The sequence below is a fragment of the Curcuma longa genome, chromosome 1, assembly GCF_044706935.1.
Source record: "Curcuma longa cultivar G26 ecotype Majalengka, Jawa Barat chromosome 1, ITB_CL_G26_1.1, whole genome shotgun sequence".
Classification (NCBI taxonomy): Eukaryota; Viridiplantae; Streptophyta; class Magnoliopsida; order Zingiberales; family Zingiberaceae; genus Curcuma; species Curcuma longa.
The window spans coordinates 17649395-17670235 of NC_133861.1; the positions used below are offsets into that span (position 1 = coordinate 17649395).

Sequence of the window (20841 nt, forward strand, 5' to 3'; positions counted from 1 at the left end):
CGAATCATAAATCTCCAGATGTTGTCACACTATTGCCTATGCATTGGCAGCCAAGAAACCAACGAATAAATTAAGACACAACCAGCACAGCACGGCTTCCAACCGAGCACAAGTGTATCGTGTTTCCTTTTTTTTTTTCAATTATATTGCTTTGGAAAGCCACGTCTATGAGTTGTCTCGATGCAACTTCGAAGAAGACATTTGACGAGTAATCTAATCGAATCCCATAAATCTCTAATTGCTGCACTCTTATTAGTCCTTTTCTTTTCCAGCAGCAGAAGAAGAAGATGTAGTTTAATTTTCAGAAATGTTTAACTGACTCTAGTCTTATGGGCTGCAAGTTCATCGACAGACGACAGCACAACAATCCTTGTTTTTTTTTTAAAGCAAAAATGGCATGCAAAATGTTAAAGTGGAGAGAGATTTAAACTTTGACGCATCTTTAAAGTAACTGTTCTTATTTTAATTCTCAACTTAAAGGTGAAACTCAACTAGTCTGGGATTGACAACAAACTTTTTTTTAAAATGATCTACTAAAAATTTAGACACTTTTGAATTAAATGTAGGTAATTTTGTACACCGCAAATAAGTCTCAGATCAATTAATTCTGAGATGATCAATCTGATTTCATGAAAAATTTTCATGGATCATCACAGTAAATTGAAAAATAAAAATGACAGTTCAATCTAACTGTCACCATTCTCAAATTCACTATTTATCTGAGAGAAAATTACAGTTAAATTTAGAACTCTAAATACTTAATTTGTCATTCACGGACCAAACTCACCGTTGCCCTGGGCACAAACAAGCCATTTGATTCCATCAGAATCTCAATCTCCTAATTTATTTATTTATTTATTTTCCTTTCTTTAAAAATAAAAGGAAAATTCTTCTTCTTCGCAAAATCAATAATCCACAAACTTGGCGAAAAATTCCAGTCTCCCATCTCTGAAAGCTACCTCCCCTTGAAGTCCCAATGGAACATGGCCAGATAATCCATCCCAATCCCTCTCTCCCTCACTTTTTATCCTTTCCCCAGCCTCCTCCGTTCCTCTCCGAGCAACAAAAAGATTAGATTTTTAACTCCTCTCCGCTGCCAAGATCGTACTTTTAATTAAATTTCCTGATCCTTCACGGATGGCGAGCAAGGGAGGGCCGTCTTCTCCGGCGCCGGCACAGCCACCGGCGGTCTGCTGCATGTGCGGTGATCAGGGGTTGACCCAGGAGCTTTTCCGGTGCAAGCTCTGCCTCGTGAGGTCGCAGCACAGGTACTCGACATCTGCCTTCTAATATTTCTGGCGAGTTCATGTTTTTATCATATTAAAAACAGAATTAAATGGAATAAAACCGGATCAAACGAATAAGATTTGATTTCTTTTTTCGAACCATTACTCAGATCCATCTGCAAGATCGATCGTATGCCTTTGTCATCCAAGAATCTCTGCTTAGCAATACAGTAATTTGTACTGTCGTCTGCCGACATATCTTGATCTAGTAATTAATTTACGATGTGGATCCAATTTAATGTTTTAAGATTTAATTTGTAATTCTATTCCTGACCACGAAAAAAGATATGATTCCCAACTCGTTCTTAGTCCTCTAATGAAAAAAAGAGAGAGAGAGAGAGAGAGAAAGAGAATCAATTCTTGTTGTTATCTATACGATACATGGAAATGTTTGATCAGAGAACATATATTTTCCACATATATAATTAATATATACTATTAAATAAAAGAAAATGGTGCAATTGATATATAGACAATGCCTTACTCCATTGCAACAAGATTACTAACAATCTCTTGGAATAAAAATTTGCAATATTAGAAAATTACATCTAATATTACTTCCTTTTTCTTTTACCTATTATATTAATGTCTTAATTTAAATACATGCATGAAGACTAAATTTTAACAAATTATTTATATACGTAGTTTGCTAATGAGTTTAGTTCTCGTATTAATCTATAAGCCAAACATAGGACAAAGCACGAGTACATGCTACATTAATTATCATCAATGAGGTAGGTGATACTTTCGTCACATGCCTGTTTTCAGTTATCATATAAATGTTGTATTTAATATGTTCATTTATAACAATCTAATTAATCAAAGCTTATTTTCAAGATTAGTTCGGAGATCACTGAAAATAATTAATACTTTTTAGAAAATCATGTAATTACTCCTCTTTTATGACAACAAGAACATATACAAGATGTTTTTGTATTCCTAATTAACTGTACCTAGTTTTGAGATCTAATATATATGAAGTATTCATTTATTGCAAAAATTTAACAATATATTACTGATAATAATAATTAATATTCATCTCTTCACAATGACCTCATAACCTATTTTTTGTATTGGCAGATACTGTAGTAATCTGTACCCTAAAGTCGAATTTTACCGACTTTGCAATTGGTGTTTGAGAGAAGAAGAATCAAATTCTTCGACTAAAGAAATTGTCAAAGGATATTCTAGCATTAATGCCATCTCTTGCTCCTCCAACAACAACATTGATGTTGATAATGTGAATTTAGATGTTAACAATAATAACACAAGCACTACTACTAATACGACTAGTAGTACTAGCTCAGGTTTTAAGCTTCATCGAGTTCCTTTCACATCGCAACTCGATAATCCAGTCAAGAAGCCAAGGATGTTGAATCGGTCGGCCTCTGATGTCACTGACCGAGTTCGATCGCCAAGAGAGATCTCCCCTAAGTTGGGCAAGGCAAGACAAGTCTTCAAGGGCAAAGTAAGAAGGTATAAGCTTTTAGAAGAGGTCTCTAGCTAGTTAATGTAACAAAAAAGAGAGTCTGTGTAGACTCATTATAGTATTAATTATGCATGTATGGTTTTAATTGCAATGTTCTAATAACAAAAGTCATAAGATTATCTATAGCAATAATTTTGTTTCATTAACATTAGTTATATGGAATGAATATGTTATAGGATTTTCTTGATCGTATATCTAAATTTAAAGGCATGTTGTTTGGTTTTTTTAAGCTTAATAGTATATACAATTCTTATCATAGCTACTCGAATTATGTCCTCGAATTTTTTTTAGGATAGAGATTAGTACAGATTTTAATTTATCTTCATTTTAAAAAAAAAATTATATTAATAATATTATTTTGTGTTTATTGATATTCTTTATTTTTGTTGTTAATTATAACATTTGATAGATTCACATCTTTTATGGATAATCAATATATATAAATATGTATACTCTTTAAGAATAAAATTAATGAAAATAATTTTTATGGACATTAATAAAATGAATAATGAGACCTTATTATTTCGTCAATAAAAACATATCAAATAAATTGATTTTTTTTTCATAAATTATTGTAGGTGCATTTTAATGTACCTCATTATCTTCAATTTACCTCTTTATATATATCTCAGCTTTTACATTATGCTATATATAATCATTATTTACAAAATAGTAAAAGAAATGGAATTAGGCTGTGACCTGAACATTAATTTTTAAACATAAGTTTGTGATTTTTATTATAATTTTAAATAAAATATTTTTTAATGTCCTTTTAAAATTTAAATTAATATTGAAATATGTATATCATATTATGAGAAACTAATCCTATGCAAAATTTGTAAAAACAAGGCAAACAAAAAACATATATAAATCTACAAAAGTGTGGAAATAAAGGTATTTTTGGAATAAAAGAAATATTAGAGTGCTATTTTGATTTTTTTTAATAATAATAATAATAATAAAGGCGCTCTTATAATTTGTACTTAAAAAAATTAAGTGGGTCCGCATGTGGCCCCCTAAAATAGACCATCTGCATTATCTTTTGGATTAGTTGCATGTCGCGATCGAATTTATAACGCCGGGCAGGTTACGATTGCCGACTTATGACACAACCGTTATATACATTCATGCCGTTCTAAATATGTTGCATAAACGCGTCTTCTCCGACCCAAATACTACATCGCTGGCGATGCCGCGTCCGCAAACACGTGGCGTTACGAGGTTTCTCTCCAACACTAACGTACGTTCTTTTCCTGCAACTACAAATCTAAACCGTAGAAGAAAGGAATATCAAACATCCCAACCCGGAATCTGCGCTTACCCATCTGGCGGTTGAGATGTAAATACGGGAAAGTTGACGGTAGCGATGGACCTTGTAACATTTTAGTTACAAAAATAGCTGTAGTTGGAACGATTGACTAACCACTTCACGAAGTAAGAAGAGGCCTTATACCGGCGCGAAGGCGGCGAGGAGCCGAAGCGCTTCACCCAACATGGATTCCTCCGCCGGTCACGCCGAGGATAAGAGATCTGAAGGCGAGCGATCTACCGAGTACGCCCCCTACCCCACGCTCACCGCTGAGGACGTCGTGCCTCCGCCTCCGCCCTCGGTCGCGGCTGATCCTCGCGATGCCACCTCCATGCCGGCGGAGTCTAATCCCTATATCACCTCTTCTCCTGTTGGCAAGAGTATGCGTACACTTGTTCTCCTTGCACGAGCCTGTGTTTTTGGGTTCCTTTTATCTGGCTTCTTCCTTGTTTAATCCGCACCATTTGACTTATTTGGTTTCTAATACCGAAATTTGATTCTTTTCGGTTGGGATTAATAGGCACGATGGATACAGTGCGGGAAGCTCTGGGGAAATTTGGGAAGAGGGTCAGCGACGCAGCGAAGAAGACTGAGGGCCTAGCTGGGGATGTTTGGCAGCACTGTGAGTGCATTATCTATCTTGATTATGCGTAAAAGATGCATTTTTATGGCTTGCAGCAATTGTTGAGTTATATCTTACTTGCCTTTTGGTATTTACTGAGATTGTGAAGATCCAATTTTTTCTTGGCAACTTTCTGCCCGGTGGAACCGAATCCTCTGACAATTGTTTAAATTGAAGTTTGATTTATTAACTAAGAATTGTTAGTGTAGAAACGGGCGATAAGTATTGGATGTGTACTGTGCAAATTAAGCTAAGATTTGCTCGCTATTTCGCCTTTGGCAAGATGTAGTTTGCTCAAATGTTGTCAGCAACAAATCTTGACATCTCGTCAAGATGACTCCAGCTCTTATCTTCTTTGTCGTCTTCGCAGTGAGTTCATTCCCGTAAACTCATCCCTTTAGTCGTAGCGCCACCAAGGCCCAAGGCACGCTAGCCTTACGGTGCGCGTTGTATGGTCAGAACAAGTAATGGATCACCATTCCCATGATATTGATGCCTAGTGCGTCTTGAACAACTCTCTTCCTAAAGATGCCACTGAAATCACTCTAATGTGTCAATTAATGCCAGAGAAAAGTAGTGGAAGCTGTAAGACTGACATACTCTGACACATTTACTCTGATTTAATTCAAATCCAGTTGAAAAGACGCTGGCAGAAGCTGAAGAATTTCGTTCATTTTGTGGGTGTTTTCCTATAATGATGCCTCGTCTTGTCGGCATTACCTTTGATGGCTAGTACCTCCGCCACTTCGCATAATGTGACAGGCATCCTCTTCATAGCTAGTGTGCCTCTGCCCGATCGCAAGATGTGGAATAATAAATGCACAATTTACCAAAATTAAAGTCAATTAACAGAGAAGATAAGATAGATCTGGAAAGACAAATGACCTGCTAACACCATTAAGGACATCTCTAAGATTTTTAGATAGGTTTGTGAAATAAAAAAGTTAAACAAAAAAGCTTGAATCATTGCGGGTATTGTGGCATGAGGTTTAAGATTTTTAGTTTAAGAACAGTAGTGAAAATTCAAAACTGTTTTTTTCTCTCGAAATTAACCATGTGGGAGATGCCCTAACCCATTCTATCTAACGCGAAGAGAGTGGGAAATTCCTTCGTTTTAATGCAGAAGGAAAATATTATGAGCTAACAACTTCTTTCTAAATTTATTTCTCTATATTTCAGTTGCCCAAGTTGGTTGTGGAGTGGCTTTTATTGGATCATGTTTGAACAATAATGCATTTTTTTTCTCTTATTCCAGTGAAGACGGGCCCTAGTGTTGCTAATGTAGCAATGGGGAGGGTTGGTCAGATATCCAAAGTCATAGCTGAAGGAGGTTATGAACAAGTTTTCGTACAATCTTTTGACATTCTTCCAGAAGAAAAACTGAAAAAGACATATGCTTGCTACTTGTCAACATCCGCCGGTCCTGTTATGGGAGTTTTATATCTCTCAACTGCCAAACTTGCATTCTGCAGTGACGACCCTCTCTCATATAAAGTTGGAGATAAAACTGAATGGAGCTATTATAAGGTGCCCTGATCTTCTCCCTTGATTTAAGGCACATTGTTAGTTTTTCCGTGGAAATGATCAAGTCGCTTTTTCTTTTGTCAAACATTTTTCATCAATTGATCAAGTTCACTTCATGCATTGTGAGGTCTTAAGTCCATGTCACCGTATAACAATCTGTCGAAATGTTGAGAAGTACAACCACATTAACTCATGACAAATCAGGAAGATCTGGCTTGTGGCTTCAATGTGTTGGACTAATGAACAAGCTTTATAAGCTTAGATGAACAACTTAGTATTAACTGTGGGCTTAAGCAATTTGGGCTGGTGGTCGGGATTGACAAGTTAATGTTTCATCATTCTCCTATCCTCCTGTTGTCAAAGAGTACTTTTTTTTTTAAACCAATATATGGTGCAAATGTCGTTGTGTAACCCATGCCGATAGGGTTTCATTGTATCAATCGAGTCCATGCCTATCTCAGCTGGTACCATTTGGAACCGACTGAAAGATCACATTGTCTTGTGAATCAACCTTTGGTTTCATTTGTTGGACACAAAGTGAAGATGTAACACTATAAAAACAGTGGAAAGAGAGAGAGGGGAAGAAGCACCAATCTGTGCAACAGCAGCAACAACAAATAATGATGCTAGAGTCGAAAATAACGTGATATATCCATATCTTGTAGCTATGGTTGTTTCAGTTCCAATTATGCTAGTTTAAGCTCAACTATTAGAAATGATGTGAGTTAAATGTATGGACACGAGAAGAAATTAATTTCAATAATAGATGTCGGATTGTGGTAGTATTATTTAATATGGACTTTTGAAAATTATGGGGTTGATATCATTAGGATTCTATGAGAAATAACATTTTCATACACTCATTTTGATATTAATTAAGTACAATCATTACTCGGGATGCTTATATGTGGAGATTACAAGCTAAATAGAAGTGAATCATAGACTTAAAGCTCATTTAAGTCAATCTTGGCACACTTTGAAGCGTATTGAACGTTGTATGGCGTTATATTAAAATTGTATCATCTCAATTAGAGAAGGAAACTCCAACATAGAGTGGTAATTTAAATCTTAGTTGACTCGAGCATAGTCTCAATTCTCTAGACACCAAAATTGGTATGGAACGAGACCTCAAAGCGATTTATTTTTACAATCTATTCCAAGTTCTGTCTTTGCCCTTTAACCTATCAATCTTAATTTCATGCTGATTGTGGTAACCGAACTAAACATTACCAGTTTGGTGTCATCTTGACAAAAAATGAGTTGATTTATTGAGACCTCCGGCATAACTGAGAAGTTTTACCTCCAGCAGTAAAACTGATAAAAATAAGTATGCTAAGGGCCTAAACTTTTGGTTTTAGGGCTGTTTCATAATACACTGTGATAAACATTTTAGTCTCAACTACTATGAATTTGTTGGATCAGCAACCATTTATGATGTGAGTAGGCATTGCAACAATTATATGTTTTAAGTTGAAATTTAATATTTATTTTCTTTGGAGTTCTGAACAAATAAAGAACTTGTTTCAAGAGATCTAGATATTATTATCATGCATCTTGTTGATCCATTTTGCGACATTACTATGGAAACCAAATATCAGCCTCTCATTCTTAAAATTCTGGTTTTTTTCCCCTTTATCATGATGCCAATACAGGTAGCAGTTCCTCTTCATCAGCTAAGATCAATTAATCCTGTAACAAGCACAGCAAATGCAGCGGAAAAGTACATCCAGGTTGTGTCTGTCGACAATCATGAGTTCTGGTTCATGGGTTTTGTCAACTATGATAGTGCTGTTAAAAATCTACAAGGAGCAGTGCAAAGTGGCCATTAACCAACCTTGCTGGTGTTTATGAAATTGGACTTACACCTCGAATGATTTTCTTGATGCATGATTGTGTGGTTTGAATAAGATTGCATATGTCGTCGGTTTGTTCAGCTGTTCTTGTACGTAGACAGTTTTCCACTTGTCCGTTGTGCCATATCATCTGGGAACACTATTGTAACTTTTGTCCAATTTTCATTTTATGTTATTTTGCATCAGAATGTAAATTATTAACCTGGTCAGTAGATTTTATTGAATCCTTAAGCATGTTTCGATATTATTTAAATCACATATCTAACTTTCATAATATTCAAATTATATATCAAAATTTTGAATTTTTTTTCTTTAGATCCATTCTAAAATTTAAATTATTTCAAATTAAAATTAATATATATTTTAAATTTTTTTAATGTATTTATGTTCAATTACAAGCAATGAATTTTTAAATTTATAAAAATTTGATAAAATTGATCATAAATTTATTATAAAATCTAAGATAATAATATTGATTAAATTTATTATAAGATTTAAGATAATAATATTGATTGATCAATAATATTAATAAGTCTTCGGATTTTTTTTATTTGAAAAAAATATTAAATTTTAAGTTTCGATTATGGATCTAAAAAATTTTAAATTATTTTAAATTAAAATTAATATATTTGTGAATATATTTATGTTTTTAAATTTATATTTGATAGTGTAAATTAATAACAGTAAATTTTATAGCTCAATTAAGCCGATCGTCCGTGCATCCAATCAGTATGTTGGGTGGGGCCGTCACGAGCTTAATAGTTTTTAAAATCAAGTTTTGGACCATGGATCTAACAATTTTTTTAATCATTTAAAATTAATATATTTTTGAATGTTTCTTTTAATATATCTATATCTTCAAATTTTAATTCCATCTCTCTAAATCCTAAACCTTAAACCCTAACTTTACAGCTCTTCTAAAAAGATAGAATCTGTCACCAGGAGTCGGTCTGATCATCTGAGGAGGTAAATCGAGAAACTACAGTTTGGTCATGATGCAGGAGGTTCACAAGCAGGGAACCCTTGCCCTCTTCTGTCTGCTGTATCATAACCAACTTAGTTATACCCCGGAACTTAACTTTACAGCTCAACTAAGGCGATCATTATGAGCGACATCGCAACCAGGATGTTGGGCTGACGGCATGGTGATCAACTCGGCCACGTTGCTGGCCGTCGCCGTCGCAAGCCCACCCATATGACGACCGCTACTTCGAGGGTGGCCCTGCAATGCCGGTGGAGGTCGGTCGCCGCCGTCTGTGCGGAGGTGTACGGCGAGGGAACATACCCTGGCTAGGCTTAGAAATCCAGGATGGGTTTGAAGACGAGGAGTTACCAATGTGGAAGGAGAGAAGGGAAGGAAATATTTGGCGCGAGGACTTTGTTAAACCCTTTCAGACGTTCTTTTGTTCAGCCACGGTTTGATAATTGATTTTGCGTTCAGTTGGACTGAAACTTGTTTGCATATAAAGTATATCGCCAACTTTAATCAGCAAATCTTCTTCTACAATCCGTGCACTTGCAATGTGCATTCTGATTAACACAATTCATTAATTCACAAAATAAAAATAATGATAATAACACACGACTAACACGATGCATTTTACAAATAATAATAATAACACGATGCATTTAATAACAGATTGGAATAAAGGACGGATTAATTGAAGACGATCGGGACATCCAGCGAACGAAGATGGAATTGAATTCAAGACGGTAACCGCTTCTTTGTCGGCTTCAAGTCCACCACCAACCTATCGAGATCGGCGGTGGAGGAACCATCAGGACCGACAGCCTCCCTCGCCTTCTGCTTCCACTCCGCCGCCCTGCGCCTCAAGTCCTCATTTGCCATCACCTCCCGCACGCACCGTTCCACCTCCACCCGCGTCACCTCGCCACTGATCTCCACGCCTATACGCCACCTGGTGCATAGGAACCGGCAGTTTGTGTGCTGCTCCGCGAAGAACGGCCAGCATATCATGGGCCTGCCCTCGACCACACTCTCTATCGTCGAGTTCCAACCGCAATGCGACAGGAATGCTGCCGTCGCCGGGTGCGCCAAAACCCTCTGCTGGTCGCACCAACCCACCACCGAGCCCCAATCTCCCACTTTCGCCGCCACCTCCTTGACTATCGCCGCCGCACCGCCATCCCGCATCAGATCCGGCCGCACCACCCACAGGAACCGGTGCCCGCTGTTCGCCAGGCCGCATGCGAACTCCGCCAGCTGCGACGCCGAGACCACCGCGATGCTACCGAAGTTGACGTAGAGGACGGAGGAGGAGGGCTGGGCGTCCAGCCACCGGAGGCACTCCAGGTCCTCCTTCCAGAGGGAGGATGAGATGGAGGAGGATGAGAGCGGGCCTATGGCATAGAGGTTGGGGTACTTGGATCTGATGGCGGTGAGCACTGGATCCTCTAGGGCGGCGAAGGTGTTGAAGATGAAACCAGCGCTACGGGTGACGTCGAAGCTGGCACGGCGGACCGAGAGATTGAGCAAGACGTCGGCTGGGTCGGTGGTGCGGATGAAGGAAGGGAAGTCGCGGAGGCGGAGGTTTTCCAGGCCGGGGATCCAGTCGATGGGCGTGTCCAGGTAGCCGTTGCTCAAGCAGCTTGCGTCTACCACCTCGCAATAAATTTGATCCTCATTTAATTATCACAGAAACTCGCAAAAAAAAACAAAAAAAGAACAGAATCTATATTTTGGTAACTACAGCAAAAATTAGTTATTTTGTACCTTTCAGAGGCGTGTATCCTCTGCTGACGAGGTCGGGAAAGTGTAGGTAGCTCCAGCATCCGCAGGCGCTGTGCGTGAAGAAGAAGAACACGGGCACGCCGAAGTCCTCGTCGACGGTGAACCCCATCCCACTGTCGGAGACGATGCTCGTCACGGGCGGCGTGTCGGGCGCGCGGCCGAGGTGAGCCATGAGGTCCCTGAAGGGGGCCAGGCAGGTGGAGCGCACGGACGAGCACAATGCCGGAATGTCCTGCGTCTCGTCTTGCTGGTCCTGAAGCGGCGGAGGGAGGCCGTCGGGGATGGTCTCGACGCGGAAGGATGGACCGGCGGCGGCGGTCCAGTGGTTGCCGCGGGCGCGCTCCAGGCGGCGGGCGTTGTACTCGGTGAGGACGAAGGTGACGTGGAAGCCGCGGGCGAGGAGGAGGGTGGCCAGCCGCAGGAACGGGGTGATGTGGCCCTGTGCCGGAATGGGGACGAGAACAGCGTGGGGTTGTGGTTCGGCCACCGTCGGAGAAGCCATCGATCGATTTTTAGATTACAATCGCTACTGGCCGGCAGTTGTTGTTCGCCAGACGACTATATATATTAACATTTCAGTCGAGCAATGACACATTATCTCAGTAGGTGATTAAAGTTTTTTTTTATTTTTTAAAAATTAAAATTATTGATGTGGCCCCGTGGGGATTATAATAAACCTCTCTCACCGAATCTGACCGTTGAATATGCTCTAAGTTAAAAAGTAGTGTAAGCTACGCCCACATCACTCCAACTAAGAGCATCCGCAACGCGCTGTTAATCGAGCGTTAATAGCAGATGTGGAAGAGCGAAGGAAGGACGTGAAAGAGTGAGAGAGGAGTGAGGTGTTGAACGCGTTCAGAATTCTGAACGCGTTAATAGATGGACTCGTGCTTTTTATTTTTATTTGTTTAATGTTAACGCGTTCGTAGAGGCTGCATAGTGTAAGTGGTGGTCGACCACCATATGGTGATCGACCACTAGTCGACCACCACTCAACCACGTGTCAGTGGACCAAATTGACCACTGGTTAAAGACGTTATAACGTCACGAGCGTTGCAGATGCTCTAAGAATTAAGATTATGCTTTCGGGAATACGGGATATAATTAAGTTGTTTATGATAAAATAGAATTAAAAAAAATTAAAAATCACAGAAAATATTAGAGCTAGCTTAGAACTCCTCCCAAGGAGTAATTTTTAGAAGATCTAATGATCAAAAAAGAAAATAAAAGAAAAAAATAGCAGACTGACGCGGATGACTCTCACAGAAGAGAATAGGAACCTCTAAAGCAGTGCAGCACAGTGCGGCAGATTTTTTTTTCAATTTTTATAGCTAAAAACTTTATGTATGAAGAGAAATAAAAAAGGTTGTGAAAGAAATGAATCATATTTTTCATTCATTTCTAAAGAAAAACTAAAGCAATTTGTAGTGCTTTTTTACACGTTCTGCTAATCATCAGGGAAAAGAAATCACCATGACAAAAATTGTCCTTATTTGTTCATCTAAACAATTAATGGTCTTTGTCTTTTTTTTTAAGACTTGTCTCCATGTGAAAAGCGTGACAAAGATGAATTCATTTGTCTTTTATGACGCCAAATAGTAGTGATAGCATTGAACAAAATAAAAGTGAAATTGCACATAGCATCAATAAATCTATTATACGATTAGCATGAAAGAAAAAAAGAACCAAGTAAAGTTTATTGCGACAAAATCCAGCGAATTTCCTATCCACAATGAATCAGGCACCTTTAATTTGTGAACGAGCTGAGAGCAGTATGTTTTCATTATTAAAAACTACTAAATAGAATTATAAAAAACACAACACGTGCATTTCAACAAAGAAAAGCTCGATCGCAAGTAAATTAGCACTTCAAAAAAAGAAAGATAATTGAGAATAAAACAATGCATTTGGCATCAAAATAACAATGTTAGACTAGTGGGTTCCAAGTTTTCAGAACTACAGTTCGCAAAACACAAAAGAATGCCTAATCAATAATTTCACATGATTCATACCAGATCTAGTAGTAGCCTAATCACAGATGTCATACCATCAGTTAAGCTACATCCAACTATTAAGCTACCATGCATTTATGCTAGACAGGTACAAAATGCTACTTGTTAAGATATACACTCAGGATTTGCATCATCAATTAAAATTTCAGATAAAAATTTATGATATGTTAACAAATAATTTTACTTTGGATATACAAAAGATACATAAATTGATAGAACATTTATTTAATAGTATAATAATATAGATGAAAGTGAAGTATTTAATGGACTCACCTAGCTCTCTTAGTCATGCTTTAAGTATTTTTCTAACTTCAGCGGTTCCCCCATTAATGCATATTTGTTATAATATTTTTTTTCATCTGCTAACCAATAGAAGCTGCTACTTTGTGAGGGCCAAAAATTCAAAGGCAATGCCTAAAAGCTTGATTAGACATTAAACCACCAAGCTTAACACTTTCTGTTTCAGAAAACTTAAATTGGAAGCACAGAGAAGATTTTTGTCTGGTAAATGTTTACACCCAGTTTTATTTTTTTTATTTTTAGGATCTATAGGCATCTAATAACAAGGTCAAATCGATTTTTTATTTCGTGACCTGCTTAACCATTATTGTTTACCTCGAGAATCACTCATTTTCGTTTGAACTGTTTTCAATCACTTCCTGTAGCCAGCTTGTTGATTGCTGGTAAATGTTTGGAAGGCCAATGTGGCAATAGCTTTAGCATTCAACAAAAAACTTATAAATTTCTCACAAGGCAAATTAGCATTAACTAATAGAAAAAAAAATTCGCTTATAAATTGATAAAGTTACAAGCACAGAGATATATAGCCTACAGCTATGCATCTAAATCTACATATTAATAGCGGAACGGTATATCAACTAAATTGTGCTAAGATTGTCCTTTCCAATCATTCATAGTAGCAACAAAACCATCAACCTTTTGACAATTTTTTGTGCCATTTTTTTTCACTCGTTCACTTCTTTTTCAATATTAAATGTAATACTGGAAATTGAATTTCAAGAAGACCAATTGGATGCCTAACGTAGAAGTATCTTTCACGAGACTTCTACAGTTTAAATGCCTAACGTAGAAGTATCTTTCACGAGACCTCTACAGTTTAAATGCCTAACGTAGAAGTATCTTTCACAAAACTTCTACAGTTTAATGCATACGCTGATAACAATTTGACAATATACAAAACTTAGCAATTAGTTAACTTTTCCTTTGTGTATATACAGGACATAATCCAAATTATTATAAGCAGATAACAATTTGATGTCATGTAAAATTGATCGGCTTTGCCTGTGTGTATATATATACAGGACACAATCCAATTTTTAGAACATAGAATAGGTTCCAACAAGCTTACCCATAACCATTCAATCCAGCAGTCTCCTAAGCAAGTGTTTGGTTCCGTACCTACCAGGGAAGGCTCTTCTCCCAAAACTCGGGACATAACTATAGGGCAAATGTGTGGGTCTGCAGTTCTACTAGGAACCATAATTATCCAATATACGGCAAACCCTGCTCTTGTTTCGATATAAAGTTTCAAGCATGGGCGTCCGTGATACAAATTTAGCACACAACCATGCACATCACAGCTTTCTACTAAAACTGAGAGACTAAATCTATCAGACAGCCCTACTGCATCCATAGTACTTGCACCTTCAAGAAGCCCTTATTCACGTCTACATTTGTCTTCATGTGTCATCTTTCCAATCTCAATTAACTATGAAATATTAAATGCCATGAAGACCACTACAAACTAGGTGGTCCACGGCTTCTATCACTCAACTGAGACAAACAGCTACAAATTTGTTAAAAGAATAAATTAGCAATGACTAGTAAATACCAACCCTCTTAAAACATCTCTTCAATCTTCTACAAAAACTTAAAGCTACAAGCAAAGAGATGCATATATTTTTGCCAATAACCATGCATCTACAGTTAGATATAAACAAGGAGAACCTAAATATAGCGAAAGCGGACAACCTTATCTTGAATATATACATCAGAAAGAAGACTTCATCCTCTTCTATGTCATTTAACTGATATAATAAGCAAGCAATTTGTTTAGGAACCAATAAACAGAAAATCCCTTAAACTAAGTTTTTTTTTTTAATTAAGTATGCTTAGAGTTACAAGCACAGAGATATGAAGGATTTGGCATACAACCATGCGTCTACATATAGCAAGTCGAAGCTAAACTATCAAACAGGGCGAACATCTGGTATTATTTACATAACTCGGATCTAAGTGTAAGATTCATATATTAATAGTGAGGGGGAGAACAAGCTTCCATGAGATCATATTGAACACTTACAAATCCTTGCAGCACAAAAACTTCATTGTCGACTTGATCTCCGTTGAAAAGACGCGTTCCGGCCGATTCACGAACTTGCAGTTAGGACAAGACAAAGCCGCCTTGCTCATCATCACCAGCATGTGACAGCGCGCACAGACCGCCGCCACCATCTCCTCGGCATCGGAGACAGGCGAAATCCACGACAAGGGGACTCCTTCGCCGTCGTGCGGCGATTTGGAGCGCGCGTGGTCCGTCTCGGGCTTCTCTTGAAGCAGCGCCGATACCCTAATCGGTGGCGGCTCGCGGCTGGCCAGGTTGAGCTCGAGATCGAGGCTCAACGGCGAGCGCAGCGGCGGATCCAAGCCCAGCCGGGGATCCGTCAACGTCCGCCGATGAGTCTTCGTGTTGTAGAAGTGGATTCGGCCGGACTGCAAAATTAACTCGATGTTCGATAAGTGATAAAACAGCGAGTGTGTTCTAAGAGGATATTTAGAATTCCATTTTTAAAAACCCATAAAAGCAACACTTTTGCCTTTAAGCACAAAAGCTCTCTAATTTCTAGGAAATCGCAAAATTGCCAGCATGCGCTGGTTTTGAAATCTTTATGCATCATTTATTTCCACCTCTATTTTTTCCAAAGCAGAACAAAACCAAAAACAAACAACAGAAATAAATATCATGAAGAAAACACTTAGTTGAGTTTTTTTGAATATATTTTTTTAATTGTCACCTTGATATCAAGACACTGTTGCCAATCCATAGGCAATGGAGCATCAAGATTAAGCTCAATCTCTTCTTTTTTCGCCGATTTCATCTCCTTGGCGAGCCATTCTTCTTCCTCTTCTCCTTCATTCTTCTTCTTCCTCTTTTTTGACAGGAAATTTTCAACTTTAGGACAAGGCCTGTTCTTCTCCTCGAGAGGAAGGGCTGCTTGCAAGGACACCATGAATGGAGGAGGAGGAGGAGGAGGAGGAGATTGAGTCAATTCTTGAGCACCCAATTAAACTCTCTTTTTCTTCTGTGGCTTGCAGGGGACTTGAGACTTGCTTATATAGGGAATGGATCGGATGAACGAAAGGGTCATCAAATATTAAAGGAACACAACTGCAAGCAAGGATCTAACACACCATACTGTAATAAGAATATCTATATATATATATATATATATATATAATATTCACATGCTTATCCTTCTTTTTTATCATGTATTAATGGCGCCCACCGCATCAGCACACCCGATAAGGGAGTTACGGTGGAATGTATCTTTTTTGAAAAGATAATTAACATTGAATATTTTCACACATTTGAGCGAAGAACAATTTATTTTTGAATCATTTTAAACGGCAGTGGTTCTCACTAATGATAATTAATTGATGAAAATCTGCAATTATCGACTTAAAAGATAGCAGTTTGTCATGCGTTGATGGTTGGCGTGGATTGTAGAGGTGATAAATGAGTGGTGGTAATAACTGAAGAGGAAGAAGCAGTGCAGTAAATGCACCCTCCCTCCCTCATTAACTCCACCTTCCTTATTTGGTTCACCAAATTTAAAGCACATCAACACCCCATTTTAAAGCCGTAATTGTAATCAATCACTTATTGCTAGTTAAGTAGCAAACCCTCGCCCCCTACCCTTCTTGTTACCTACTCCAATTCCTGCGACCACTCTGCCAAGATACTCGATATTCAGCAATGGATCAGTGACTCAGCAATAAATTCCTAGTTTTCTTCTTTTGCTTGGATTCATCATGGAGCCTACAATAACTCTTCGGTATTACAGGTTTTGGCAATGGTATTGATAAAACCTGCTGTAGATATGGACATTGACAGAGAACTAGAATTATAATGAGAGCCCTCAACTTGGAGCAAATGGAAGTTGTGATCCTTAAGCACCTCAAAATGAGAGAAACAAAGGAATCCAAAAGTACATCATGAATTGAATGCTGGATGATGCAGGAACACTGTCTAGTCTAGCTAACACCTGCTTAAAGATTTTTTCGGAAGCAAGGCATTTTATGGCAGAATTGAAGCTTATTTAGGAGATTGATCCTCAAGGGGGAAAAGGCCCTTGACATTAAAAGCAGGAAGAAAAAGGTCACAGTTCATAAGTTTGAGCCACACCTGCCACCATTAACTCTCCTCTTTCAATTGCCTTGAATGCTGGTTCTTTGTTCTCACAACCACAGCGCCATCAATCTGCCACCAGTTCCTGTTAAATGCCATCTCCTACCTCTTCTGCTATATATGCATGCAATTTAAAGGATTTAATTAACACTCAACAATAAGATATCACGGAATTAATGCAGCATAAATTCATGAAGAGGCAGATTAGCAAGAAAAAGGACTTTGTAGCGTTCATCTACTGTTGACTCTGAGCTTGGACTGTGACCTGCGTAGAGCGATTTCAGTAGCCATATCATGCAAGACATGTGTCAAAGAACACTAATTTGATGAGCAGGTTCAAGTCGCTAGTGCATTTAATAAGATATTCATTGTTCTCCTAACTAATCTGGTGGGAAATTAAAACATGAATTGATCAAGTGAAACTCAAATTTCTCGACTAGGAAAATGTTGATCGATACACCATGTACCTGAAAAGTAATAATTCATTTGATTGTCAGAGATAGATAGCATTGATAAAGAAGGACTCTGTCATGAAATATGTTAGGAACAGGAAATTAACGATATCTTCAAACAAATGATAAGGCAATCAACTGATACTTGTCTGGAAGTTATTTAGATAATCGTAGGGTGACATCCAAGAACAAACTTCCCTGTAAAATTGTATGGTCCAACATAGGTTCATAAATGATAGAGAATTTTACTAAAGTGCAATCTATTGTTTCCCATAATAATTCCATTAGCGATTTTCCCCTATAATAGGTGCCACGAGCTGATTTGCAAGGATTTAGAATCAAGATATATAATATTAGATACTTGGAGCGCATGAAATGTTCAACTTCGGGTGCTCAAAGCTAAACATGCAAAAAAAAAAAAAACATTTATGGTAAAATAAACACTTTTATCCCTTGGTATGTTATTTTCTTAGTACAAGCTGATGTACATATCACCTTGTGCTATGAAAAATGGCACCATGTTACAAGGTGATTTACAACTCAGTTTGCTGCGAGAATTAGGGGGCTAATAGCTTCTGGGGCATAGCTGAGTTAGTTACGACAGAGCAAACTTATAAAAGAGGACAAAGATTTAAATTTCGGCGAAGTTGAACAATACCCTCCTCCATCGTGATCAACTACAGTTTCTCGATTTACCTCCTCACAGATGATCGTAGGGCCGACCGTGTAAGGTCGATGGAGGTGACGGATTCCACCTTTGTAAAAGAGAATTAGGGGGCTAATAATTCATAACATACAATTTTGCAAATCATCCTGTGCCATCTTTTAGAGAAAAAAACCCAGAGTTATGGGAAAAGATAAGACTCCTGAAATGCCTTTTGGGTAAAAAGAAGTTACAGTGGTGCATTCAAATAAAATATCAATTATGAAGGGCTTCTGTCCTTTTTGCTTGAAGCTCGTTGGTCATGTCAGGAACATGTTTATGTTAACCTTGGAAAACAAGACATACAGCTGAAAAGAAGACTCTTGAATCACTTTGTTTCCTTGGAGATGAAATGGGACCAGAAGAAAAAAAAATACTAGTTGGAATTTTGTAGCATGTTCGAGATTTCTATTTGACATGTTGGTTTTCATGCAAGAACTTGATTGAACGAGTCAGTGCCACTTGATTCCTCTTAAATTTCGATACGGACGATCTGTACTGGGCCCAGAAACTATTCAAGAATGTAACTTTAAAAATACTTGCTTTTCACCAGGATCCGAGAACAGTAATCCACTAAGTTAAGAATTTAACATGAGTTATTTGACATATACAAGAATTTATATTTTTCTAATGCATGTTTTCAACAATTGGCAATGTAACAAGATAAGCAATAACAAGCAGCCAGATACTAGGAATCTTTGGAAGAATCATTTAATGGATCTTTTGCCATAGTGTACCTGGCATAATTTAATTGTTCTTTGAAAGTTTGTGCGCATTTTTTTCCAAATTATTTGTGCATTGTGATTTCTGTATTTCTTTTCAATTTATCTGTTTCCTGTGAAGTGGTCTGTGGATGCTTTTAATATTCTGGCACATTGGGGCTTAGCTACACTAGGTTTCATGTTCAGTGAAACTAGATATAGATGGATGTTTAGCACTGACAAAAAGACAGAAAAAGAAGAAAAAAAGTTACCAACACTCATGAACGATTAAGAGTAGCTATAAATTAAGCACTTAGCTCTTATTCACTGTGGTTGTGGAATCTAAGTTTGTTGTTGAGATGGCAAAGAAACACAAAGTATCAAATCTCCTCCATTTCTCTGATTGTATATTCTTCATTCAATGGTTTGGTAGATGGTTTCATGCCTTCCTATAGACTGGACTCCTCGTAGAACAGCAGGGTTTTCACCTTCTGTCCAATAATTTTTCCTTCGGATATTCGAAACACGGTCGATCGTCTTCTCAATCTATCGCAGCTGGATTATAGTGAGGATTGACTCATCTGATACCTGCAAACTGTAGAATTAATTATTTTCTAAAAGAGAACGATTGGAGAATGCAAACCAAAATGCCAACACAGCAAACCGCCATGACCGTGGTTGGGCTGAAGCTGTCTCCGCTACAACGTGCGCGGGTGTTCCCGTTCTCCGATCCTCCTCCCTCTCTCCTCCCAATGTCATCCCCTCACTTCCTTCCTCTTGCTCCCCTTCCTCCCTCATCGGATCCCCACTTCCCATGTCGGAACAGGAGCGGGCGCGGGCCGTGCCCACCGCCGACGCCTCACCCGTCCCTGCGCCCAAGCTCGGGAGCTTCGTCGTCCAAGTCGCCAAGGACCAGATCTACCGTGTTCCCCCGCCGGAGAACGCCTACCTCGTCGTGCGCTACCGCAAACGGAGCAAAGCCCGCCGCCGCAGCCCCTGCTTCCGCTGCCTCATCTGGATCCTCGCCGCCGCCTTCCTCCTCCTCCTCCTCCTCGCTACCGCAGCCGTTGCCTTGTACTTAATCTTGCGCCCCGCGTCGCTCGCCTTCGCTGTCCAAAGCCTCTCCGACCGGGGCGCCACCGATCCCGATAAAACAGAGTACGATCTGACCTTGAACGTTACAAACCCTAGTCACAAACTGGGCTACTCATACGCAGCAGGCGGGAGCGTGGTTCTCGTGGTCGTCACGAACGGAGCCGAGATCGCGGCTGGAGAGACGCCGGGGTTCTACCAGGGGCCCCGGAACACGACGACGATGCCGCTGGCTCTCCGCGGATCGAACGCCTCGCAGCCGAAGGGCGCGTCGGCGTTGAAGTTGACGGCGAAGTTGAGAGCGAGGCCGAAGGTGGGAAACTTGCAGTTTTGGAGTACCAGAATGGAGGTGACTTGTGGTGTTGGAGCGAGTGCGCTGGCCGGAGAAGCTCGCATCTTGTCGCAGCATTGCCACACCAAGCTCCTGCTGTGAGCCCGTGATCGAGCTGGCAAAATTGCAAGTTTGAATTCCAAAGAACCGATCCTTCTTCATTATTTCAATCCCTTTATTTTTTTAGATTGCTTTCTATTCTTGTTCATATTCTTCTTCTCATGAACTGTTCAAGTTTGAATCTGCTTAAATTAATGCATGTTTGTATGTGTATGCTAAGATTGTG

General features: G+C 38.9%; 5 protein-coding genes across 5 annotated transcripts; 3 read left to right on the top strand and 2 right to left on the bottom strand.

Moving 5' to 3' along the window:
- The first annotated feature begins 876 nt into the window (after nucleotides 1-876).
- LOC141813864 (uncharacterized) lies at nucleotides 877-3004 on the top strand. The gene is made up of 2 exons (XM_074701896.1): nucleotides 877-1268; nucleotides 2367-3004. The coding sequence occupies exons 1-2, from the start codon at nucleotides 1138-1140 to the stop codon at nucleotides 2791-2793; spliced, it is 558 nt and encodes a 185-aa protein (XP_074557997.1). The 5' UTR covers nucleotides 877-1137; the 3' UTR covers nucleotides 2794-3004.
- Nucleotides 3005-4231: 1227 nt separating this feature from the next.
- LOC141813770 (GEM-like protein 1) lies at nucleotides 4232-8258 on the top strand. Its single transcript, XM_074701788.1, has 4 exons — nucleotides 4232-4464; nucleotides 4605-4706; nucleotides 5962-6233; nucleotides 7883-8258. The coding sequence occupies exons 1-4, from the start codon at nucleotides 4269-4271 to the stop codon at nucleotides 8057-8059; spliced, it is 747 nt and encodes a 248-aa protein (XP_074557889.1). The 5' UTR covers nucleotides 4232-4268; the 3' UTR covers nucleotides 8060-8258.
- Nucleotides 8259-9671: 1413 nt separating this feature from the next.
- LOC141813396 (UDP-glycosyltransferase 85A3-like) lies at nucleotides 9672-11337 on the bottom strand. The gene is made up of 2 exons (XM_074701363.1): nucleotides 10818-11337; nucleotides 9672-10699 (listed from the first exon to the last, which is right to left on the bottom strand). The coding sequence occupies exons 1-2, from the start codon at nucleotides 11335-11337 to the stop codon at nucleotides 9789-9791; spliced, it is 1431 nt and encodes a 476-aa protein (XP_074557464.1). The 3' UTR covers nucleotides 9672-9788.
- A 3609-nt stretch (nucleotides 11338-14946) lies between these two features.
- Nucleotides 14947-16189, bottom strand: LOC141846610 (uncharacterized). Its single transcript, XM_074734649.1, has 2 exons — nucleotides 15883-16189; nucleotides 14947-15580 (listed from the first exon to the last, which is right to left on the bottom strand). The coding sequence occupies exons 1-2, from the start codon at nucleotides 16096-16098 to the stop codon at nucleotides 15167-15169; spliced, it is 630 nt and encodes a 209-aa protein (XP_074590750.1). The 5' UTR covers nucleotides 16099-16189; the 3' UTR covers nucleotides 14947-15166.
- A 3654-nt stretch (nucleotides 16190-19843) lies between these two features.
- On the top strand, nucleotides 19844-20723 carry LOC141813393 (NDR1/HIN1-like protein 13). Its single transcript, XM_074701392.1, has one exon. The coding sequence runs from the start codon at nucleotides 19947-19949 to the stop codon at nucleotides 20655-20657; it is 711 nt and encodes a 236-aa protein (XP_074557493.1). The 5' UTR covers nucleotides 19844-19946; the 3' UTR covers nucleotides 20658-20723.
- Nucleotides 20724-20841: the final 118 nt, after the last annotated feature.